The following is a 26,788-nucleotide window of genomic DNA, read 5'->3' as shown; positions in this document are numbered from 1 at the left end:
CCTGAATAATCGGAAAACCATCACTGGCTGGCTAGTCAGATATTTCCGCTTTAGGACTTTGGCAGACCCGAGTTTCATGCCACCCACAAAAATCACACACGCAAACACTTTTCGAACCAAAATTCCTATAATCCTTTTATCGGAGAAACGATAAATTAGACGCTTTTTATCATAGGGACGGTAACGGATCGGCCTACGATGAATCGTCCCGTTGATCTCCATGGCAAAATAGAAAACCAAAGTGGTAATGGCAAGCGCGCTGGGTGAAGGCTATAAAATTGGGCAATCGCCCTCCCCCTTTTTTGTCGAGTCGAGTTTTGCAGAGTCGACTCAAGTAAACTTTTACCACCCAGATTCCGGGAAAATCACAACACTGGAACAATTGATACATTTACGCTTCGACGGAAGTTTAGTCCAGTCGGCCCAGGTTGGAAATGGCTACCTTTTGGCCTGTTACCGTTGACGATGGCAACACACAACACAGGAAGCTGCCTAATGCTTCGTGAAAACTTTGCCAAACAGCTGCCTCGCCCCATCCTGGATATCCTGTCATCGTAATGGAAACGCCAGTAAACGAGCGGACAACAATGTCGTTGTTTGCACTCATTAGCCATCCTGATCGACCATTTTATACTTTCTGCAACGTGGCTGGGGGAGAGGGGACTGGTTATCCGTGACTCAACCCGATGGTTGTATTCCGAGACCGTACCAGTTTTCACTTTTACTTGCTCCGGGAATGAGGGTTTTCTAAACAGGAGCAAACTTTCTTTGCTGTGTGGTAAAATTACGCCGTATTTTCGAACTCTTTTTCGGCACGTCTTTGCAGCCTACAACTAGGCTTGGAAAACAACGTCTTGCAATATCGCAAAACCCCGGAAAAGTTCAGCGTGGAGAAAGACCGTTTTCAAAACGCATTCATTTTCTCGATCTAATAAAAGGTACACAGTTTTCCAGCACAACATTTATCATTCTGCAGGAAATGATAAAGCCGACTGGAGCAGTATGAAGCGACATCGATTAAAATTGCTCCTTTGGGGGTACCCAGTTGGCTTCGCTCAGTGGTTCATTTCTATCGTAAATCATAAATGGTAATTAAATTTTCCCAATCATCAATAACGATACGGTTAGGCAAGCGTGGGGAGTACGTTCGGTGGATTCGAACACCGAGAAACGTTCCCAATTTCAATTTATCCGTACAATGTAGCCACACAATTCACTACAGTTTAGTGCAAGCAGAAAGCCAAGCTCTGGTTGATCCACTTGTGGAATAAAAAATTCAACTCACGACCAGGCGGTCGGTAAACAATTTGCAAAAGGATACGTCGGGCAAACAGAGCGAGCTCGAGAGCACATATCATTCGCCAGAACTGCTCTGGGATCGTACGCTCGTCGATTGAATGTTGATGGTTTACTATCGCAATGATGATCATCTTCATCCGAATCACAAATAAATGTGTCTGTCTTCCACTGGTGAAAGTGGAAGTACCTCTCCTTCTCTTCGTGAACAAAGTGAATGAGCCCCAGACCATCGTACTCGTGGAAAAGATAAGTATGTCCAGACAACCAGCAGTTACTGACTCTTTACACAACTCATCAGCATGCATGAGACGGCGACAGCAAAGGAGGGCTTCTTGTGGCCGTCATTCTCTCGAAGGTTAGCATTCCAACCAAACAAACCGTATCGATTTTCCACCATGAAATTACTTGCAAACAGTCGGATCAACAAACCATCGCTCGGGGCGTGGAAGTTGAAATCAGGGCATACGAAGAAACAATAATCGAATCATGTGAACCAATTGATGTGATGATTTAAAAAAAATATATATTGATCGAAACAAATATATCAGCTTCGGCTTGATGTAATATAGTTGTTAAAATACTGGTATTTTGCCATATTTCCAAAGGATGATAGTAGTAGAAGGGCAACAGTAACATTAATATTTCGTTCATTTCCTCAAAATTTGCAAAAAACATTGGATGGAACTGGAAACTGAAAGTAACGCAAATAAACTAACGTTAGCACAAGATCTTGGTTGAACATTCCCGAACGGTTTCTTCAACACTATGATTTTTTTAAATATACTTATACATACAAAATTGAATAAAAACACATTAAAGCCCTACTACAAATTCTTCCATACCGCAGGAAATAATTGAAAAAAGTGTGAAACGTGTGAAAATTGAAATAAACAATCTCCGTTCATAGCGAAAAGAACGCTAAGAGAAATCACTACGAAACTTCTATAAAGAATCATTGAATCGGAAAAAGCAGCACAGCTTTGTACCTTCCGGTGCTCGCGCCTTTCATCTGTATTGCCATTTTTTTTTCTCCCTGAATGCCGTGTTTCCCAAACGCGAGCTATCAAACGGAGGAAGTCTCGTTCGAGTGAGTGTGAAATCTTTTTCACTGTATCGAATTATTCCGGTGTTTGGATAGATAGATGGTCTTTACGTAACAGCTCGACCGTGAAAACCTTTCATACCCCCACAACCGAAAAAGAAGCAAAACAAAAACACTCGCAGCACGAAATGACGCAAATTTCCCACACACCGATGGCGAGTAACGCTGACCACCGATTGGAAGAGTCAATGAGTGAATGAAGCACGGATTTACTTTGAAAGGAAGAGAGGAGAAAAAATAAACAGCAAACCCAGCATGATGTGGTGGAAAAAAATGTTCCACAAAAAAAGGACATCTTTGCTTGGGATCACCCAATAGGTAGAAGAGACACAGCCTGTGCACACTCTTTGTAAGATCGGTGTCGTTAGGGTTTTGGAAGAGCAGAGTGCGGTGGGAAAAAAAAGAACTGCCAAAAATAAACCATCGGGCGCCTCCACCAGTTCTTTTATTCGCCAATCACCAGTGCACCGTGGGCGTTTTTCTAAGAAACACTCGACTGTCTCGGCGTTCGAGAAACGTCAATTGACTCCTGCGTCTATGCTTCGAGAAGGCGGGAAACTGAATGTTGGTGTCTTTATCGGGAAGGCCTACCGATAAAATGCCCCCGAATGGTCGATTTGATAAAGTTATTGACGTCGAGTCGATTTATACGTTCTCGTAATCAACAGAGATTCACAAAGCCTGACAACCGCTTTGGGAATGGCAGATAAATGGTATTTTTCGGTTCTTTCATAATACCTTGTTATAAGAGGATAACGTAATAGATTCTCGGTTTGATTGAATTTACGCAAGAATGACAACTGTTTGCAAAATTTCTAACTTCACGATATTCTTTTAAATATGCTATAATCATTTATATCATCGAACTCTTAGGCAAAAGCATTTCGTTTAGATCACTCTAATCGCTGATTATCATTAACATTGATTGGCTTGCCCAGTGCAAACCATTGAATTAATCTGTTTGGTTGATAAACTAGTGCAACAGTTAAACTTTCTAGCACTACTGTCAAGCATCCAACGATACCATTATGCATTCAAAAGTTAATCGCTTGCAAAGCCTCTTTTTCTAGGATTTCAACCAATGCGGCTCAAAATAAGTGGCTCCTCAAAGGGTGAACCACCCCCAGCTGGAACCAACAAGTTGACATCGCATGAGATGATGCGTTTTTCATCCGTTGGCACGGATCGGGCACGGATTTTCTGTATTTTTGCTCCCTTCAGGATTTACGCCTGTTCAACGAATCATTTTTCCTCATCTGGTTGATAGATGTCAACGTCAAGCCTTCATCATCATCATCATCATCATCATACTTCTACTCATTGCCATCAAAGGCTGACGTGGAACTTCATCGAGAAAGGGTGCAATATTCGGCCCACCCTCTCTCCGAACGCTCGAGGCGCTTTCTCGGCAGAGAAGCTAATCGAGTACACACAAAAAAAGTGGCATTACTCCGTCACAGATCCATTCTCGTGCGGCTCACGTACAAAAACGAACCAGCGCCACCCCCCCGCCCAAAACATTGTACCAACAAGGCAAACATATTTCACTGTTGATCGTTTTTCGTCTTCGTCGAAAACTCACAGCACGGAGAACGCGGAACTTATGCGTATTTTTTCCACTCGGGCACAATACACTCTATCCATCGATAGGAAAGGAAACACGCACGGTGGAAGGGGACGAAGCCTAAAGCTGGCTCTGAAAAATAGTGTTCCTTTTTAAATCATCGTTTAAGGGAGAGAATATGTGTTTTTCGCCCCCTTTGCCCGAAACATTCGCGGCGGGCGCAATAGGAATCTCTCCTCGCGGCAAATTTTCCACCAAAAACGAGGAGACAAAAACAGAAAACACTAGTGACAATGGCTTCTCGTCAGACAGACCGCGGGGGGTGTTGGGCGTGCTGGTTTGCTTTTTGGATTAATGTTTCCCTCCACTTTGCCCAGGCACAAAGGCAAGTCGCGCAGGCTTTGGCAGATTTGAGGTTCAATTTCTCTTTATCCCAGCAGCTCATGGACTGACTGGCGTTGCATCCCGAAAACCCGGGCCGCCGAAACTTTGACTAACTGTCTACGCATACCACACTCGGTCGATGTCGATGTACGATTTTGGGACGATGAAGTTTAGCATGCGGAAAAACAGATTTCCCAGTTCCCGAGGGTTTGGGAGGGGGGATGGTACTCGAAAGGCTTTCGCGTAAATCAGTCCTTCCCTTAGGATCGGGAGGGATGAGCTCGGTTTCGGTGCCAAGGCATTTTTCCGCCCTTCACCGTTATCGCCGTGCTGATCTAATCTCCTATGGCTTTTATTGATGAAAAATGAACAAATATCCTGCTTTTTGCTAGTGTTTCTTTCCACTGTGCATTCTATCCCTAGCCGCTAAGGCTGCAGCAAAGAGGTGCAGGAAGAAAACGAAAACACAAAATGCCCGCGAGCCATTGAAAAAGGATTTCCCGGGCGGAAGTGCGTAGTGACAAGGCGGATGTTTGGGTATTCACACTTTTCTCTTTTGTGAAGTGAAAATGTGCGCGATGGAGATGACGATACGGCGTGCAAAACTTTGCAGACACTCTGGTAAATCTGTGACGTTTTTTTTTCGAGTTTTCCTTTCAAGTCTACTTTTTCACTTACCAGATTCGACAGAATACTGGATAAAGGGCTTGGATAATAGATAAATTTTCCCTTTTTTTCCAAATGTCGAAATCTACATGAAGAGTCAACGAATTCTATGTGAAGTGCAGATCTAGCAAACTGCAAGTAAACAACAACCTTTCAAAGGACCTTTCCTCAGGGTTCATTTATCGTGGAATCAAGGATAAGGTTCCCAACATCACTGAAAGAAAAACCAACCCGCCGGCAATGTCGATTAGCAGAGAACGATGGCATGGGTGGATGCAAGAGCGATTAAATGCCATCGACTGTAAATTCTATTAACGATTTCCAATTTAAAAAATAGCAAAGTATCAAAACTTTTCTCAACTATGTTGCTTCTTTGAGAAAGTTCTCACACAAAACAAAACAAAACAAATTATCGAAAGACAAGGCAAATAGCGCTCACTTCAATCGTATTTAAATACATAAATAAAATGGCTAAGCAACTGACCGATAAAAATCCGTGCAAAATATAACACGAAGTCAAGTAGAAGAACAAAATGGTTATCTAACATTTCTTTATCGTAAGTTAAGCTATTTTAAAATAAATTTTGGGTGAAGTAATGCTAGCGTTTAAAACAACCAACACACATTTTCCATCCCGTCAGTAAAAGGTGTATTTTTTACCGAACACACCATTTCGTAACGCTTAGAAATACCTCGAGACCGAAACAAAGAAAGTGTCGCACGCGAAAGTGTCCAAAAACGTTCCGGCACGTCCGGTAATTTAAATTTTTCCGTCCTTCTACTGTCTACAATGTCTCATCCTTCGGTTCGTGAGCCCCTTTTGGCTGGTACGAACCCTTCTTCCACACAGACGGGCGTGTCTTAGCGCACAAGAAACAAAATAAAAAATAAAACCTGGGATGAGGAAAAACAGTAACAATAATCATAAATCTAATTTATCGTCGCTATTTTTACGCCCCAATGCAATCGTTTTCTTTTTCTGAAAGGGGATATTCTTTCTCCTTCACTGGAGTGCTAAAAAACTGGACATACTTTCTTCATGGATTGGACGTGGATATTGTTTTTATCATATCATTTCACACTTTTTGATATTTTTATTCATATCAAGAAAACACAAAAAGACAAGTCCCGAAAAAATAATATAATAAAATGTACTGTTTCAAAGAAAAAGTAGCTTGAAGCAGGATCACATCTTGCTTGTATGTTACTCTCTTTCCAATTTTACTTTATAACTTCTGTTTTTCTTTGCGTGCCTTTTTTACTTTTTTAGGCAACATTTGGCTTCAGAGCAACCCTTTTGTCTTTTTGTTACAATTAGGGTAGAAGGACACGTGGGCATCCTTTCGTGCTTAAACAATTTGTAGGTAATTAATCAAACTTTATTTGCAGTACTTTTTTTTTCAAGTTAAAAAGCGTCCCCATGAACAAGAAAGAAAATAAAACGTAAACCATTAATTTGTATAGTCGTAAAAGACTCTCGGTTGACAAACAAGAGTTTTTGTTTACAGTTAGAATATTTTTTAGAATATAAAACTGTTTTTTTTTTTCTCGAATCATCTACAAGAAAGGACGATATGCAGCAAAAAAAAAAATGTTTGCTGCAACTTTTTGAGCATTTAGATTTTTCAAATATTGTTCTGAAATCTTGTTTTCGTTATAAATATGTTGTTCTATGCAAACCAGTTCTCTTGTCGATTCGTTAACATTTCCTGGCACTGTACATTGGCCCAATTACCTACCTCACATGATGTCATGCTAACGTTTTTCAGGTTCAGCTTGAACACTCGGTCCCTGCAAGGAAAAGAAGAGAGAAAAAATTTTAAAAATTGATGAGCCTAAATAGAAAATTATTCATGCGATGCATTTTGCATGGAGCTCGAGAGAGCAAAAACGCAAAACGGTACGTACAAAACAAGCAGTCGAAACATGTCTGTTAATTAATTTTCGCGAGTCTTTAGTCAAACCCGATAAAACTGGTAAAGCTGGAAAAGAGAAAAAGGCTAACACTACTATACGTTCACCATGGCATAAACGAAGTGATCATGGTTCGGAAATAAAGTTTTTGCATGCATGCTATGAAGCAGAATTCTCGCTTTTTACCATCCCATCATTGCACTTTTTTTTCGAATACAACGCCACCATTTTCCAACCTACTCGCTTCCGCCGGGAGTAGGATGTGCATAGTGGAAAATGCAGCTCATATTTGAAACTCTTGTTCATTGCTTTCAACGATTCTTGCACGAAAAAAAAATCTTGCAAGTTTTCCCTTCCAATTATCGTGCAAAAAAATGTTTTCCCTACCATTTTGCGAACTAACGATAATACGATGCATGTAGTACGTGGCTAGTCAAATGACAGTTTTCCCTCTTCTGTTTTGGCATCTTTTGCTCTTTTTTCGCACGGTTGTTTTCACAATCCACTGGGAACTTTTCGCATACTCTCTCTATAATGGACCGACTGGCAGCAAAAGGTTAAATGAAGAGTAAACTACATGCGAAAATCTGCTTTGAACCGGAAAAGGGATAGATGGTGAAAATTTTAATCAAATCAAAATGAAAGTTTTTCCCGAGCGACCTATATTAGTGTTTATGTGCGTTCCTAGTGTCGTGTTTGTGATTCATTCTATGTTGGTCAAATTTGGACAGATAGTCAGGGTTTCTTGCGTTCGGTAAAACTCAACCTGATTCTTGACAGAAGAAGCAGCAAGAGGGACGATGGATATTTTTCTCATAAAGATGATGCCCGGTTTTTAATTGCTTTCCGATCATTTTTATTTAATGTGGTTCAGAACCTAAGATAGGAAAAATTGTTCATTTAACGTTCTACTGTGATCAATCCTAATTTTTTATCATCAATATTACTGGAAATGTAGGCTAATGATGTTATCGAAATACTACCTTTCTACTGTTGATTTCTATTAAACTACCCTTATAAATAATTAATCTTACAATGCACACCAGTTTCAGCAACGTCTGTTTTAAGTTGTATTAAATATAGCTGGTATTTCCCTCTTTCCCCCACCCTTAACTATTCGCTTTAACTCTGTATTGGTTTGAGTTTAGCTCTCACAAATTTCCCAATCCGTTACCGAGCGGAAACTATTTCTCCTTTGACACATGCCCGAGGAAGAGAAACTAAAATAAAACTGGGAAGCAATTAATGTGAAAGCTATTTTCAGACTGCGTTTTGGTGGAAGGATATGTGCTGATCTCGGTTTAATCGATCTTTCGGTCAGTAGGAATTCAATTAAAAACAAGCTACTAAAAAGGACACCAAAGCGCGTGCGGTGTCTGGTTTCGATCACGGTAAACTCATCTCGACGAACGGGTCACTTTCTTTTTTGTCATTGAAAGGCAAACGTCTGCTGGAGTAACATTATTACCCTCGGGATGTCTGTTTCAAACAATTCTGGCTCTATTCTTTCCCAATCAAGAGAAAGAAAATTTATAACCATACCAATACCAACAACCACGTGGCTGGACGATCAAGTTTATGTGGTTATAAAATGAACCTAATGGATCTGACTTTGCAGTTTTGAGGATGTATAAATAACTTTTAGCTTAGCTATGTGTAGAAATATGTAAACTATTTAAATCCAAATATTGGTAGGTATATAATGCTATGATTATATACAAGTAAATATTACATTAATGCTGAAAAAACTGAGTGGAAACAGAGAAAATTGAGGATCTTTGTTTCCGCAGACAATATGTACGGAGCCGCCACAATTTGAGTGACCATTTTTCCGGGTTTCCAGTTGATGCTCGAAACCGACAAACCGATCCTTCTCCGGTAGCGTTAATACCTTCCGTAATCCTACCGCAATATAAGTGCCCCCTGCGGACCAAACTCCGCAAAGCGAACGAATTAAACCACCACACACACACACACACAACCATCACCAAACGCAGCATACGGATCCTTTAAACGTCAACCTCGGACCACTCGGCTTCCATCTGGGGAAAACACAAACACGACCGAGCATATACGAGCACAGGCGTACATTAAATAATCACTTCATATAAATCTGTGGGCCGACAACGAAATGGCACCGGGCACATATATTTACAGACGCAAATGCATAAATATAAATTGAATTATGCGCTCCAGTGTCTCGCCTGTGCCAACCCATCACAACCCACTCTGCTGCTCTGGTTGGGAGTTGTGGTTGGGTGGATGGTTGATCCGGGAGCTGACTCTAGGAGGAAGGCGGACAGGAAACGGTTGACCGTCACTCGTCCGTGGAAATGAGCGTAGATGCATCCAGAACGAGTGCATTGTTTCGTCGGGTGGTAGGGGAGCCTACAAAACGGCATACACACACACACACAGAGCTGGACCAACTGAATTGGATGGTGCTCGAGCTAGGGGTTGGAAATCGCTTTCCACATCCACCCCAAAGGGGGAGGGCGAAAATAGGGGATCCAACTCAGACCGGTACCCAATGGCTTTTGTTTTCATTTACATTTGGCAGGAAATTGTAGAAATTACCGTCCTTGAGTACCTGACTTAACCAAATATCCTATTCGTTATCCGGCGCTCTCCACCGATTTCCATTGCCCTCTCTATTGCCTTCATAAATTAGCTATTTATTCAACAACATTCATGCATTTCCAAACAGACACACGGCACACGATGGCTGGCCATTTGACTTGCTGGCAGCAGCTTTCAACTATTTGGAATATTTCCTCCGCATCCCGATCGACTGCAGTCTGACTAAGTACAAATGGTAAAATTGTTAGCAAGTGTTGAACTAAATGAAAAGGAGCTATTCGGTTTTCACCCATTGATGCAGACTTTGAAGTAAATCCCATTTGATTGGAGTCCTCTCTAGCAAATGGTCTAATCTCGTTCGTTAAGAAAGAACTGCTTGTTAACGAAAACGATGTGATGATAAAAGGTACACGAGTATGAAGAATGGGTTTGAGTATCGTGTAGAAGGTTGGAGATTTGTTAGATTTCAACAAAGATGTTACGGTAGAATTTGTAATTATCATAATTAATATGTTATTCATCTAACATCATGTGCCTTCTTGTGTTAACGCAAACCAGGGGTTTAATGAAATGTGTTTCATCATTGTGAACATTATCAATCAATTACCAAATATACTAAAATATGTCAGCATCGTTACACAATGATCTTCATCGTCTGGTCCAAACCAAATAAATGAAACTGATTGACAAGCCTGTTCCGGGTTACAACGGAAGCGGTCCTCAATTCACTGCAAAATCTTTCATCTCATCGTCGAGCAGCGACCATTCGTACCAGCGTAACAACCATTAACTTGGTTGTCGGCTTTTTCCCGCGGTAAGTTCCGGTACCCGGTTGGGATTAATTGCTGGCAAATAGAACAACTTCAAATCATCCCCCAATTGTTGTTTCAATTAATTCCAGGGCTTGCAGGAAGCGACAAAGGCAAAAAGGATCAAACTTCCGGCCCTTGTATCGAACAATAATTTCCCCGGGTGCACAGCAGTGCCGACCTTCCGCTGACAAGAAAACCCCCCCGAGTGGTGGTTCCATTCGATCAATGCCCTTCGATGACGTAAGCTTATTCCCGGCACGCTGCTCAATTCGTCGGCGGAAGTGAGTCGAGCCGAAAGCATCCACCCTGTCGAAGATATTCGGAACACGCTTGCTGCTGCCACGGTCACGGTCGACCGACCGGATGGCCGACAGGAAGCGAGTGCGAGTGGGCAAAAAAAAGAAAGGAAACAAATCTTTACAATCCACCAAGCGCCAAACGCCACCAGCCAGCCAATGTGTCCTGGGCTTCGTCGGGGTAGCGCACGTCCGCGGCCCTCGAGAAATTGGTGAAATTTATTTTCCTTCCGAAAGTAGCGGAAAATTCAATTACGCCTCGCCAAAAACCGAGTGGCGCACGCACCACTGCGCTCCGCCCGATGGTGTAAGAAAGGTTACGTTCGAATTTTTCTCTTTCTTCTGTGTGGGGGGAATCGGGTGCAGGAAAATTCCCGATGATGGAACACATGGAGCAGCTTGAACGCGTGCAAACGGATGCAAGTAAAAGTCAAGGCATAAAATTTATTGAATTTTACTACCCTCTGGCCATCATCGAAAGGTACCACACCACGACCCGGAGGGACTGCCGATGGTCTTGTTAGAAAAGAAAGAGAGTGAGAGGGTCGGCGAGAAAAGCTGGGCGAAAAAAAAGAAAGCAAAAACAACTTTGATTTACCAAATCGGTCGTCGTTCAGCTTGGATTCGGTTTGGGTAGAATTGGCGAAATGATTTCTGATGCTAATCGAGTGGAAAACATATTTTAATTCACTCGTCTCGGTAGCCCCTGGATTGGGTACGAGAACGAAATCGAAAGTCGGGATGAACGCCAGCCAACGCGAACGAAGGGCGTCGAGGAAAAACTAGCAAAACGACGTCCTCTGCTTTCACCATATTGTGCAAGACGACGACGACGGCGAGGACGGCGTACGACTTTCGACAGAAGCTGCTGGTTGTCGATTGGGAAAAGTGCCTCCCTTTCCCTCGCCTTCGGTTTCCCACATGCCCCCCTTGCGTTGACAGTTTCATTTTGTACAACAACACAATTCACGCGAAACCTCTTACCACGAAACTTGTGCGAACACGCACGGAGCAAAGGAAAATCAGTGCAAAAATTGATCGTTTTCTTCAGCTTGTTGTTGATGTTGCGATACAAAAGTTCACTACTCCTTTATGGAAGGGGAGAAAGGGGACGGCTAGAAGGATAGAAGCGAAATTGAAAGATTCGTAATCCTTGGCACAGTTTATTCTTGGCCCAACATAGTACATCTATAGCCATTTCAGATTGAACTGAAATAATTCCAGTCGTTGAATTTCCCTGGCAAAACCAAAAGCAACCTAAAATACTCTAAATGATTGGAAAATGTTGTGACAATAAGCGATTGATCATAGAATGGATTAATCTGAAAATACCGTGAAGTGAATGTTACATGAACCAGCAAGTATTGATATTGAATTTTATTTAATCACGCGAAGGTTAAATGGAAAAATAACTTCGTTTCCACTAAAAGGCAACAAGTAGGGTAACAAACCTGGAGGAATCGTGGAAAATATATTCTTTAAATAACTTTCACGACCAGTCCCGGGTACCGTGGGCGTTAGACAAGAGATTTTCCCAGAGACCAAGAGGTCAACGGCATCGGATAACGAGTGCTTGATCCGAGAAGTGAGCGACATATCTCCGTTCAAGAAATGCCAGACGATAATTATAACTGCAGGAACTCTAGGAAACGGATTGTTCGATATCTTACGGCAGAGTTGGCCATAAACGTTTCGTTGGTCTTGATTACAACACACAGGTGGATGCCGGTGTACCATCGATGCCGCAGATTGGTGTGGAACATAATTTACCGGTGTACCGGGCGAACGCAAGACCAGTATCGTCTGGTGATGTTATATGAATAATGTATGGCGTTGGAATCTCTTGTAATTTCGAGCCAATGCATTCTTCCCACACGGGAGGTATATCCCATTTTATCTCCACCTGTAAGTCGCCCATTAGGATGGGATTTTCCTGACGTAATGTTTAGCCTACGGGGAATCGATGGATGCAGACTTCGTTCGAATTGTTGGTTCATCGACACTTCCATGAAGATTTTTTTTACAGGAGATTGTTATGTAGCATTCCTTAAAGCTGAATTTCAGTATCATATACTGAAGTTTTTCATAATATAGGGTTTCTTAACCCAACAAAATAAATCCGAAAATTTATTAACATATTTTAAACAAAATACAGATTTATCATGCAGCTAAACGAAGCTTGGCGGTTCCTTAATAAGTCACTCAGTTGACTCAAAAAGCGTTAGGCAAGCTAGCTGTAATAAACTTACAACTATTTCCAACGATTGTATAAACTGACGAACCCAAACCTACTCCTGTGGTCCAGACCCGGTAGCCCTCTGCTGTTCATTAATTACCACCGGAAACGGAAGGCGTCGGGAACAGAAATGCTGGGAAATTACTTAATTAAAAATTAAATCCAATTACAAAACTCGACCTCGCAGCAACGCACATTGCGAAAGGATGACCGAAAGCAGCGTGTAATGGGGTGAATCTATGCATGCAATTTCCTCCCAGGACCTTTTAAGGAAATCTTTAGACAATTGGACAGTTGGACCGAAATAACTCATACTACTAATTCTTTTCGCATAGTTCAGCAGCTTTAGAGAAAAGAACTTCCGATACAAGAAATTTAACGGAGAAAAGGAATGGGTTTTAACTTTTTTTCTATCCTCATGTTCAATTTGATCAATTTGCTCGTTTGTTTTCTATCTTACATAACAAACTAATTGCATCCAGGAAGGATTGCCCGTGCGTCATTTATATATCGGCCCTGGCAGCAAATTTCCCAATTGACTTAGCAAACTGGCGCACACACACAACCTTAACAGGCAACACACAATCAATCGAAACTCGTTAAATAATTAATTCCTCTCTACAATTAAATGCCCTCCGTTTACTGTCGCCACATAATTGGAAATGATAAGCGTTCCGGCAGCGCTTTGGTTTACGCTTGCGGTTGAAAAGCTTGCCAAGGATGGCTAAGTGCATTTTCCATTTTACAATCGCTTCCCACTCGCCGAGAAATATTAATGGAATCACAATCCAAGCTTTCCGCACAAACACACACACACGCATTCAACGGCACAATAATGGGTGCTCTTTTCCAGTGCGCCAATTAGAGCTGCCGACGACAAGTATGGCAGGCGAGATAGGCGACGGAAATTCAATAGCATAATTATAATGTTATGGTTTGATTACCCGGGCGAGCTTCGATGATTATTGAATGCCGTCGATGATTGAGCCAAGGGTGAGGGATTTGGCGAACTGCCTCCACTTGGGACTTGGAATATTTCTTATGCATATGGAAAAGGTGCCGAAGCGAGAACCAGATTGGCCTCCTTAGTGCATTATTCGCACGCGTTTCATAGTCGTTTCACAATTCATTTAGCAGTGTTTAATGACTGCGTTTTGTTCAGCGAATGAACAAACGAGTGTGAAAATAAATCAAAACATCTCACGCTCTTACGATTACGAAGGCTAAAAGTTCGGACCATTTTTATCCTTTTGTTATCCGAGATTGCACCACCACCGATGGTATGCAACGTCGTAAAATAAAATAATTTTTCAAGAAGAAAAACAATTAAACTCCCTCCACGGCCACCACGCCATTAAATTACTCTTCATTTGTGTTTATTAATGAATTCATATTCATCTTAAACTTTTCTTTTCCGAATTCGGCGGCCGAAGGGATAGGAATACCAGAGGCTAGCAGCAGCCGTATTGCAAACAAAACTCATGCTAAAGGATAATAAATTATTTGTTTGCTTTCCCTCCATCCACGGAACGAGAAAAAGAAGGCCCACTAAAACAACAAACGCTAAACGAAGCAATACGGTGCTTTCTCTCGCGGCTGAAATAAATAAAAATCGGAGGGAGATTTTCCTTCCAGGAAAAGAAAAAACGAAAGGGAAAAAACACTGAAGATACATTTCCTCTTCCGGGGTTCGCCTTGGAGATGCCGAAAGGGACGGTAAAACTTCTTGACAGTTCTTGACATTTCGACGCCTGGATGGGGCCGTGGGACACAAAGAGTCTCCCAAGGCAGAGGATTATTTATTGCATCCCGTAATGCGCAGGAGCTGCTATCATGGTTTGAGCTTGGGTGGGGGGGAGCATCACACATCTAGCGGTACACTAATGAAAGAGTAAACTTGATTACCCAACCGACACGAGTGGCATGTCTGGGGCCATTGAACCCCCCGCTCCCGTACACTTCTCCTTTGAAGCGCGGATGGGAAAGATGGAACACGCTGGAGAACTAATTGATTAACGATTATTTGAGGTAAGGGAAGAGAAAAAGGATTCGTCGTAGAGGTGAAGTGCACGGCAGACCGCAATTAAATGACGTTGGTTCAGGAAGACACAAGTAAGCCCTAATCCATCGTCGAGCCGGTGTCTAGAAAGACGAGAGACGTTGTTCACGGAACGTACTCGTAGTCAAGCGATGCTTCTCAAAGCCAGCATCCTGCCTGTCAAACGGAGCAACGGTGGTTGTCATGGATATATTCCCGCACCTTCGCATCGACCACAGCAGGTGACGCATGATTCGCCGGAAAGTGGGATTAATCTAAGGGCTAAGATTGGTCCTTGCTTGTTTCCTATTTGCACTCGAAATATCTCTTCCTTGGTTGACGCTAGACGAAGCCTGCTTGATTGTTGTTGTGGTACAATTCTTCTGCGAACTTGAGATTCAGTTCACTACCAGAGAAACACCTCCCGGGACCTACGCTACATCCCAGTAAACCCAGCAGGACCTGACGTGTGTGAGCAGGCGGAAGCGCAAATAATTGCGTTTATGAATCTCTACGGGGTGATACATAAATATATTTCCTCGGTATCCTTTTAGGCAGCAGGCACCGAGTTCCTCTTCCGCTGGCCTTCTTTGGGGGGAAGGATGGACTACACCTATGCCCAAACGGACCTAAAGGATTCGCTTGGTTTTTTTTTCCGCTCACCATCCCCCGATCCAAGCTCCCCGTCATGGAACCCCTTTTTTCTGATGGCAAAGTTTGGGCAGGGGGAAATAAAGGATGCGCGAACGTTTTCCATCCAGGTAGCAAACGAGTGTGGGTTCACTCTCCCGGGATTGCATTCTTCTCCGCCCATCTCGGGCGAGTTGTGTGTAGGGGATGAAGGTTAATTTTTCATGGTTCGCCTCAGCGAGCAAATAACCACCTTCGGCAAAGGTCCAAGTGCGGCCACTGGATGGTATGTGTGCGATTAAGCTCATCCTGTTGGAGGTTTTTCCGGGTAGCGGGCGCACCCGACCTTCGTGCGGAAAGAGGCCTTTGGGTCGAGTCGCAACCCTCTCGAGCATGCTAAAGGTAAATCGATGCTTAACCTGACAAAATATCGCACGGCAGGAGCAGGTGCAAGGTAAAATAAATAAAAAAAACACACGGAGAGTAGCAGGTCCGTTACGTTCGGACTTACCCGTCAATTTCCTTGGCCCCCCACTCCCAGGGATGCATCCGGGGGGTGAAGCATAAAGGATCTTGTTGCTTGCCCGGCACCCAGCAGCCCAACGAGGTGCTCGTTAGTTGATATTTTATTCAACCCGACTATTTGTTTCCCATATTTTATTCAAACTTCACTGTCTTTACACCCCACTCCACGCCGCCAGACTACTGACCAAGACGGCGAACCGCCTAGACGAGGTCGGGTTGTGAAGAAAATTGAAACGATTCCCTTGTGTAACACCGGAGAACGGCTGGTTTTATTCTCTCTTTTCCCAGCCACGCCACGATCCTTGATGTTTAACAGTTTGCTGTTAAACATCCTTTCTGCGTTGACGTTAGTTTACAGCCGTGGAATAATAGAATGAGCCGTCAGTTTACTGGAAGTAACGAGCAGCAAGCGGATAGGTAAGCATTAAAAGTAAAAAAAATTACAATCATGGACACATTTTTCTACTTCGATGGTCGGTTTGTTGAGAACGAACTAAAAAATTGTTCTCGTTCGTTTTAAATAGTTTAAATGCTTCATGGATTCAAGGTACTACAGGCGGATACTGACCATCGTTTGCGAGAAGGTGAGAATTGACAAATTAAAATAAACTTCCCACTTAGCTGTTATCCATTCGTTTGGAAAAATGTAATGAAGAAATATTTTCTGGAAAAGTACACAAAATTCAAATCTTTCCAAATAAATTCAAAAGAAAAAAAATGGGGAAATTGTCCTCAAAACCATGGTCACTTGGGATTGGGCAAATTTCATCCACCGTAAGCGACACACTTTTTCTCCACGATTTCCTTTTTACTCGCGGCTTTCACTTGTAAACGACAATACATGAATATCCTCTTCACTTTGACTGCTTTTATCCAATTTATCAAGCCAGTGGCAGCAAATGGTTTTTTTTCCCTCTTACGTCACCTAACCATGGAGCAAAAAACCAAAATCTTCTCTCCCCATCTGCGCCACACACCCGAATCGGAGTGTTGGGAAGGAATTTGTCATAAATTTCAATTAAAAATTTTCGCCTCTTCTCTGCCCAGTGACAATCTTTTTTAGGGGGTTTCTTTTGTACGAGGATGGTTGCTACTTTGTTTAACAAACCCTCACTTTATCATCCTTAGCGGATTACTTAACTTTGAAACAGGTCATTCAATAAGGACACAATGAAGCGTGAAACAACGCAAAGTGTGGTCGCATATTTTGGAAGAAATCATAAGATTCAAAATGTTTTTTATCTATTCAAGGAGACAAATTGCTGAGTTTAAGAGAAAAGCACTTTTAAGAGGAAGAGCAAGGTTAGTGTCCTTGAATATTTGAGTTTTCAACGAAGTCCTTAATAAAGAGAATAGCCTATTTTTACACCAAGTACTCATTCAGTAAGGTTTTTGTATCGCCAAACTCGTCTTGAAATGTGAATTGTTACATACACTTTACCTCTCATAAAAAGAAATCGTATTTGTACCAGCAATAACGTGTTTTTGCAACGTGATAACTCTGAGGCATTGAACGAATATTCCTTGGGGAAACGTCGGTCAAATGTCGGTGAAAATAGAAATGTTAAAAAGGACGTAGGTTTGTTCAGTTTGTGTACGGTCATTTGACACAAAAAAAGAACCTGCTCACTAGGGAAACATATTGAAAAAAGGGGGAAAAGTCACCTACCTATAGAGAGTACTGGAGATTAATGTTACCCTAAAGATTTGGTAAAACATAAATAAATAAAACATCCCTTGTGGGTTCAATACGATTACGTAATGGTCGAAAGGCAACACAAACATGATTCATTTAAGCCGGATGTTTGCTATTTGGAAAAATGAATAACGACAAGTAAAACAAACAATTTTATCAGTTTTTTGTAAAAATCATTTTGAAAATATTGTATGCATACGTGTTATATTTAAAAACTTATTTATTTCTTACTTTTCCAACAATTTCGTTAAGGTTCCTAAGGCCTGTATTACCCAAATGATTCCTGCACCAGCTGTGCTGGTAGTTCTAATACGATTCCTTTGACTTGCCAAGTACTCTGCGAATGACGAACACTACACACAACGATCCTCTTAAAGAACCATCACCAAAAGACGGCGTAGGCGTTACCACGGGTAAAATTTATTTATTATTTTGACGTGTGTCATCCAATTTGAGACAAATTTTAATTGAATCCCCTGCAGCAGCTCACCCTTTGGAGCCAACCGACACCTAAACCGTGAAGTTGAGTTTCGAACCTTAACCTTTTACTCGATCAAAAGCGGACGAAACTCCGGAAGGAAATATAGTCTCTCCAAAAAAGGTCAGTTTGAGTGTTTTGCCAAGTCCAAGGCACTAACGACGGGCAGTTACGAGCCTCTGGAAACCTTCGGTACGCAGAAATCGGTCGTTCGGACTTCATGCAGACGGAGCGTTTCAGCACTCTGGTGTGTGTTCTACCATTCGCAGGAGACGGCAACGCTTTGTGGTACGTGAACAGGATTTATGGTTCAACTTAAGCTATTTAGCAAATTCCAGCTTCCAAACGTGGCAGAACCTTCTACCATCCCGAGGAATCGAAATGAGTCGGAAAGGACCGTACAACGTCATACGGGGCTAGTCATCAGAAACTTTTAATTACTTCGGAACCCAGACACACTTGAAATATTCCATAAACTCTTCCAGTCGGATTAAAGATTGGTATCTGATTTCTATATTGTAGAAAAAGGCATCAGCCCCATTATTGTCCCGACGAAACTGAAAATCACGTAGAATTGGCATTGTTTAATTGGAAACTCTAGCCTATATCATGCAAAAATTCAAAAGATTATTTTTAAAGTCAAAAAATATTTGGTTTAGATTATTTAAAGGATCTGGAGCAAAGGAAGGGCACTTTCCATCTCTACTTGATGCTTCCCATTACGCATACTATCTTGCTAAACTTTGCCACGAACAATTGGCAAGTGGATATTTTTCACAATCTGTGCGTTGACATTTTTCCTCCCGTTCACGCTCGGTTTAACACGACAAGAACCAAAATGTCATTCTTGCGGAAATGCTCAATCACTTTCCAAGCATCGCATTTTACCATCGCGCGTCCTTTCGAGAGGGCTTCCTTTTTTATCCCGGCAGTGCATTTATCGGAACCGATGATGGTCGAACGCCATGTTATCTACGGATATCCATACAAATGGACCAAAAACTTTTCGGACACATTGTACGTACGCCATTTCGCCGTTCTCGCTGCATCCGTCACCGACGTCGAACATACGGGAAAGTTTCCTCGTAGAGCGTACGAGATTATGGCCAACACTCCAAAAGTTTGGTGAACGAATACTGTACCGCGTTCTAGGCTGAACGTGTGAAGTTGAAATTGATAAAATCGACTCTCAATTATGAACAGCAACAGCTGGCGCCCCGTCGTTCGGGACGGGCTCGGGAAAGTTCCTTGTGTGTAATATGGCATGCGGAAGGTTATTGAAAATCGTAAAATTAGCATAAACTGAATTAGGCTCCTCAAGCGGCGTCGCCATTTTTTTCGTCAGACGAATTCGATGAGTTGGCCGCTTTTGATCCTTCGCAAGGCAGAGTGACGGAAGTTTGTGACTAGTGTTCACTAGTGGAAAAACTAGTTCACCTTATTGTTGTGTTGGCGCCTGAGCGGATAACACCCGTGAATAATAGACCAAGTGAAGAGATTATGGAAATGAGTGTCATATTTACACAATCTTTATTATTTCGAGAACTGTAGCGAACGTTTCTAAAGCATCAATAAAATGCTTAAGATAAACAAGAGATTCGCAGCAGCCGAAAAATGGAAGATTCCGCTTCAGATTACGACAGCTAGCAAAACAAAGCCACTCGCTAAGCGAGGGAGCGAGCCACCGCCTAAATGATTAAACCAATTTTCACAACAGCAACGCAAAACGAATAACCCTCAGCCCCTGCGGTGCGCAATTTGGGCAGCACAGCCTCTGAAACACTCTCGGCATTGGGCGAAAACCGTTAAAAGCCAAATAAAACCATCAGCGACGAACCGATGTCGCAGCCGATCTGGGGTAAGATAGCTTCCCTCCTCTGCGCCATTCGGTGTGCAAGTTGAAAGGAGAGATTGAGTGCTATTGATAAGAGAGTTCTGTAGTCCTGTAAATCCTACTTCATCTTCGCCACCCTTGCCTCACACACACACTCCGCGGGCAGGAGAGGATTCCTGCCGAGGGGATGCGCGCTTTGTGATCGTCTAATCCGTTTAAGGACTTTTACATGCCCTCCCCTTCCCCTCCTCAGGGTGCGGATCGTTCCCGCGCGTAAACATTCACCCATCGATTTCGTTTTTTTTTTGGCGCCATTCATTGCAACATGATTTGTTATCCGAAAATCAACAGCAGGACATCAACGCGCCCTTTGCCAACGAGATTCGGGATTCCAAAAACACCCCTCGGAACATGAACTGGTAGATGATCGTTATCCAAACCAACGTCCAATCGATGTGCTGTGCTGCCACTTTTCTGTGTATCAAGTGCGGGTTTGTGCTGTCAAATTCAATCTACCAGTTATAAAATCAGTCTTACAAAGAATGGTTTTGACAGCAAAGACAACCTTAGGATTGTTGATGTGAAGTAGATATTGTACACTTCGAATTTACAAGGATGTTGGTACGCGTATGTAGATAATTTTCTGCTTGAACATAACATAACATAATTTCGCTTATATGTATACGAAACTCACAAAAACTTCTTGTATTTTGTAGAAATCATATTTCATTCCAGCTTTTAAATTTCTAATGAGCTATGTTTTTACATAAAACACAACATATCGTGTTCTGGTGGTTCCTGGAGCGGAAAGAATTAACACTCCGTTGACCAATACAAATAAATCAATAAGAGCTAAATGTCTCCAATCAACACATAAACTGATTCGTAACTTAGTTTCATAAGTAAATAAACTAGTTTAAGATTAATATAAGTAGCAATAAATTAATAGAGTGTAAAGTGTTTCAAGGTATAAAGCAACAACCAGTCCATCACAAAATCTTTAAACATCTTTTCAAGATATGCAAGTAAATTCTTAGTAGCTGTCATCCTATCAAGGAAAATCTCTACACATGTAAATATTTTTAACATAATAAAGCTTCAATTTCCTTTAAAAAAAATAACATAAAACACAACACATTTCTTCCAGAAATGGTGTAATCCCGTATATGACTACTTTAATGTTTTCGATTCCACGAATATCGGCGCAAATAAGTTGAACACTTCAATTTTCATTAAAGTCCGTTTTCTCTACTTCCCTGCCAAACGATACGGTAAGAACGAATTCTCTCTTAAGATGCACGACAAGCGGAATCCAACCAGCATTAAAACAAATACTTTTACTGCTCTTTCTTACAGCAGAAAATCAACGTCGTCGGCAGTAAAGCAAACGTCCATTTCCGCAGCCCCACGGCATCAACCGAACCAGGTGAAACGATTTGTCTCACCCCTTTATTTCGGCCAGACACAACGTCGTTCCTTTGTGTACGTCAACGTCGAAGACATTTTCCTTCAAACAGAAGAAAAGAGCCCTAACTGCAGAATCCTCCAACGACTCCGAGGACTAGAAAGCGCAATTCGAACGCAAACGGAAAAACCAACGGAAAAGCGATTTGTATTCATTAGATCCGGGAGCGTGGGGAGGACGGGACAACTTTCGACACGGAAAGGGAACGATACTTAGCGTTAGGGAAGATTAGGAAAATTTGCTCCGGAATATTTACACTCTGCCCTGGAAATGAAGGATACATGCTGCCGGACCGGACGGGTCGGGTTTTTGCTTAGTGTTTCGAAAGGTTTAGGCGCATGTGTGCTTTTCACACGCTTGTCCACGTCCTTTCCTACATTCGCGTACTAACAACATATCCCGCTCTTTTACGTTTCAGGACCTTCACGTGTCAAGTCGTTCAGCTGGATGTTCGGCTCCCACGAAAGGGGATAACGGTGGCATTAGGTTCGATTTCCATTTTGCACCGTAAAAAGGGTACGAATGAATGTCGGCTAATGCAAACCGGCGGAAAATTGATTTGCCTTTGTTGGGGTAATGTTCGCAGCATTCGATGGGTTGGTTTTCATTTAGGTTCATTCGTTTATATTCCGTTTTCACGAACACTTCTTGAACACTTTGTACTAAGACAGTGGAAAATTTACAGTCCTCAAGCTAACAGCAGATGTTTTTGATCCTTCATTATCACCCAAAAAATAAGGGCAAACATTTTTGAAATGCAAACCAGGGAAAGCCCTTTGGTTGGACTTATAAAAACACTGTAATTTACCTCCATGAATTCAATTCATCCTCCATGAAGTAAAGTAGAACCAGTATACTATCTTTTTCCCATGCTGTTCACTCTATCCCTCTTCGATGCAATGTTTTTCTCCTACAGTTCTGTGTCATTTTCCATTTCACTACCTCCGATAAAATCGAAATAACCCTTTTCACGGTATTTATGTTTCACCACACCCAGCCCAGGGTCCTTCGCGCTCGGGGGCATATTTTTCTTTTGAAAGCAAACCTGATCCCAAGCTTTGTACTCCTCCATCCTCCCTTCTCATTTCATCACCATTGAATGGCCTTTACAGAATGGCAAAGTTTTTCATTCGCACTTTCTTAAGCGTGCGCGTTAGTCCATTTTCATCCACAACAAATCGGTGCCTCATCCACTGAGATCCTTCCTTTTTTCTGCCAGTGTTGGAGACCTTCCCAAACACACACACACACACAAACCATTGCATGCACCAATACATGTCCCACGAGGACTAAGGGTTGTCGGTTCTTATTTCATCCGGGTTTTCCTCTCCACCGGAATGGTTTATGGGTTTGTAACGGTGTGTTATCAAAACGATGCGTCCGGTTTTTCCATGAGGTCGATTTTTCTTTCCCGAGGCGCCCCAAGACCAGATGCTTAAACCGGTTAAACCGATTCCAAACCACCCAGGGTGAAAGGATTGGAAAAGAATAGAAAAATTCGTTGGATTTGGGGAGGGAGATCTGGAGGGGGGGGGGGGGGGGGGGGGGATATGTGATGGAAACGATTTTCAATCGCCGATCCGGCGAATCGCTCGGGAGAGGGAAAGCCCCAGCGAACGCAAAACATACCGACACCGAAACTGGGAGGGATTGGAGAAAGGACAAATTTTCCACCCGATTCCCAGCATGATTTCCCGCTGCCGACAACAAACACCACCACAAAAGGATGAAGGGTTGACCTCGGAAGCTCTTTATGGTTATTGCTTCAACCGAATGAACAATATGTTGATTAAAAGGGCTTTTTACACGCCGTCGACTATCGTTCGGTCGGCTGAATACCGTTTCTTCCTCCGCTTGTGCTGCTCATCCGTTGTAGGAGTTACTATGTAGCAGAATTTGCTCGCTCTGGGAAAAAGAGTGCAACAATTTCTATTGATCGTGTGGTGCGTGTGGATTTGATATGGGAAATAATGGCGTGTTATATTGCATTCTAATTTGTTTGGGAGAATTTGTTTTTAATATTATGAAAATCAATATGCAAGGAAGGAAATGTTACAAGAACAGTACAGACTAAAACATGTCTTTCTTTGCCGTAACCGATGATAGACATTTTGAACCTGATTTTTCTGAACATGATACGTGCATTACCCCCGCAAAAGTCGAAGAAAACGGAAAATAATGAACAACGAATCTTTTTTTCTATTTTCTATCCAATTAAAGTCCGCATATACATTTTATCTGACGAGCGTTGACGGGAAATTCGACTCCCATCAGATGCCTTAATCAGTAAGGGTTGAAAGCTAAGGTTTTTTTTTTGCGTTAGAAAGGAACGAACCCGGATATATTCACCATCATCATCATGAACACTAACGAAGGTAATTTTCATTGCCACAATAGCGCAATCATAGCTCGAAGCTAGAGAAGCTTGCTATCTTTTATTTGAAGTAAAGGAACAGCATAGTGACAGAAATGACTAATGGGATGTAACTAATACCAAATTCTACATACAAGATTTTCGTATGTACGTACAAGTTAACCACATTTTGACGGGAATTCAGTTCTCTCCAGTATGTTTCGAACTTGAGCTCAAAAGAGAATGGCAAAATTTGACTTTAAAACGATGCATGAAAAACCACCATCTGCGGAGAAATGCGCGAAATTGCAATAAAATTAAATTACCGTTGTTTTAACAATGTGCGGAAAGCCAAATGACTCTTCTCGCAGGGTCATACGCATTTTGGGTGGGTAAGAAGAGGTGAATTACGAGTGAAAATAAATTTGTTTGTGATGAAAGCAACATAAAACTTGGATGCTTTTGCGTACATACAACTGCACCCAGCCGGGACATGATGATCGCTCGTAAACCAGGGCAGATAAAACCGAAGCGTGGTCACAGAGCGAAAAAGAGCTCAACAATGGCGAATACTTCTCCTTCGACATAAAACATGCGAGAAGAAGTCAAACGTTAAATAAACACTAACATTACCCGCCCGACGTGCGTCTCAAAGTTCATTTGACAATCGCTAAACCAGGAAAAACGTCAAATAAAGTGAAGCAGTATAAAGCGGAGCAAACATCATCAAAACTCCATTCGACAAAACCGACCGATCGCTGAAGTTCGAAAGAAGGGAATCATAAACACGGTGGCTGTTGGACTTGAGAAACATGCCAGAGAATAAACTCACATAAAAGTGAGAGAAAAAAAACATACCCAAGACAAGCGACGCCCAGAGACGATGAAGGTCGTGTACTCCGGAAGTATATCCTACAGCAGTGGATTATTATTCCATCCCGTTTGAATCCTTCATCCTTTACTTCTTCCAAAGAGACCTCGCGAAGAGTATCTCCTAAGTATCTTGGAGGCTTACTACTCTCCCTCTTAGTTAAAACTGAACGATTGTAAAGGTAAATAGTAACATGAACGACTGACAAGGAAATGAAAACTATACAACTACTTTTAGTTGTGTTTTTTTCTCTACTTGATACGTTCAAGATCTAAGGTTTTCAGAGGGTAAAAGTAATAAACAACTAATTTTCCTTCGTTGAAGAACAAGCTTCTCATAGAGTTGATAAAGTCAGTAACACTTAAAAGGTAAGGTAAAGACTCAGTTGATTAAACAAGTGATTTGTTGAAGCTCTTCTTTTATCCTTGAACATAATGTTCTCATTTTTTCCAGATTTCTTAGCTTTAGTCACCACTCCAAATATAATAAAATTAGCGTAACTATCGAACACGTGATATACTTTAGGAAAATTGCTTTCTCAACACCACGTAGGTCAAGGTAAAACCGGTCGAAGAAAAATAAGAGAAGAGTCTATAAAGTCAGTAACACTTCACTGCATCAGGATGATGGTAAAGATTCGGTTGATTAAACAAGTGTTTTGTTGAAGCTCTTCTTTTATCCTTCATCATATTCCCATGTTTTCATTATTTGTTCTCATTTATTCCAGATTTTCCAGCTTTAGTCACCACGCAATTCAAATTAAATAAAATTAACGAAACTATCGAGCAAGTGATATACTCTACAGTAAGGAAAATTGCTTTCTCAACACCACCTTAGGTCAAGGAAAAACCGGTCGAAGAAAAACTACTTTCGACCTATCTGCTACAACTGCCTCAATAAAAGCGGTCATTTATCAAAAACCTTCACTAGCGACACAGCGCCGCATGCAATCCGCGTGCGTACCGGTCGTATGTTTGTGATCGCCGCTCATTAGCGCCACGTTGGCTCCAATTAATCCACCGTAACAACCATCTTGATACCGCACAATCAGCAAACAGCGGCAATAGAACCACTAATTGTTGTGTATGTTTTTCCTCCAGTTTTTCCGACCGCCGGCCGCTAGATCGGGAAGAAAAGTGAACAATTTTGTCGCACGAACCAGAGCCAAGGGAGAACAACACACTGGTTGCGTACTTTGGGGAACAACTAGGCTCGTGGTGGCCATCGCCAGACCAGCACACGCTGTAACCATTTAATTCGTTCCACTCGCTTACCTGCGGTCGGTGCGGTACCGGAAAGGGGGGCATTATGAAATTGAAAAAAGGGAAAACTTCATGCAATGTTGGCGGGGACTAAGGGAAAACTGCAATTCGCAAACGTGGGGGTTGAGGTGGGACGGAAGTTTCGCAATTATTTCCGGAACCATCCTGTGGCCCGATAGCAATCGGAAGCATGCACACAGGAGTGCATTTGTGGCGACCGGTCAGCGACCGAGCTGTGTGTGTGTCCTTTTTTGTTTTGCCATCGTCATCGTGCAGCATTTTCCCGGCCACAAGCCCTTTTTTTGACGATTAAAAATGTTTTCGCAACATTCACCCAACCATTGCAATTGCCTCGGCCAGCCAAAGGTCCAACTTTTCACGCAAGCTTTGCCGGCTTTGCAACATTAGGGGTTCACAAACATGAATGCTTCGATGATTCCACAAACCAGAGCCACCCTTTCATCGCCCCATATCCTTCCTTTTCCTCCAGAGCTGCACGTGCCGAGCCGATATACGTGCGATGGTGTAATTAAAAATAAATTCAATTATGGCCGGGAAAATGGGAGAGGCACATTGGGATGTCGTTGCGGACACAGTGCCGTGGCGTGACGTGTCAGGAGCAGGGACTAACCCCACTAGAAACCGTGACTGACTAGCGCGACAACTTCAAAGGGAGGAAAAACGGGACGCACGCAACCGGAATTTCAACAATCCATAACCGACACAACCAAGCACGTCCAGGGAAGCATGCAGGGCTGCTGATAAGATGAGGAAGGTCCGTGT

General features: G+C 42.3%; 1 protein-coding gene across 1 annotated transcript in view; it reads right to left on the bottom strand.

The window, feature by feature from the left end:
• LOC131294702 (semaphorin-2A-like) overlaps window positions 1-26,788 on the bottom strand; it is a 171,091-nt gene that overhangs the window by 74,588 nt on the left and 69,715 nt on the right. Inside the window, exon 3 of the mRNA XM_058322747.1 lies at window positions 6,755-6,806. Within this exon, the coding sequence (XP_058178730.1) occupies window positions 6,755-6,806 (52 nt within the window). The remainder of the gene's footprint in view (window positions 1-6,754; window positions 6,807-26,788) is intronic.

The sequence above is a fragment of the Anopheles ziemanni genome, chromosome 2 (genome assembly GCF_943734765.1).
Source record: "Anopheles ziemanni chromosome 2, idAnoZiCoDA_A2_x.2, whole genome shotgun sequence".
Classification (NCBI taxonomy): Eukaryota; Metazoa; Arthropoda; class Insecta; order Diptera; family Culicidae; genus Anopheles; species Anopheles ziemanni.
This window is presented reverse-complemented; position numbering and strand designations above follow the sequence as displayed.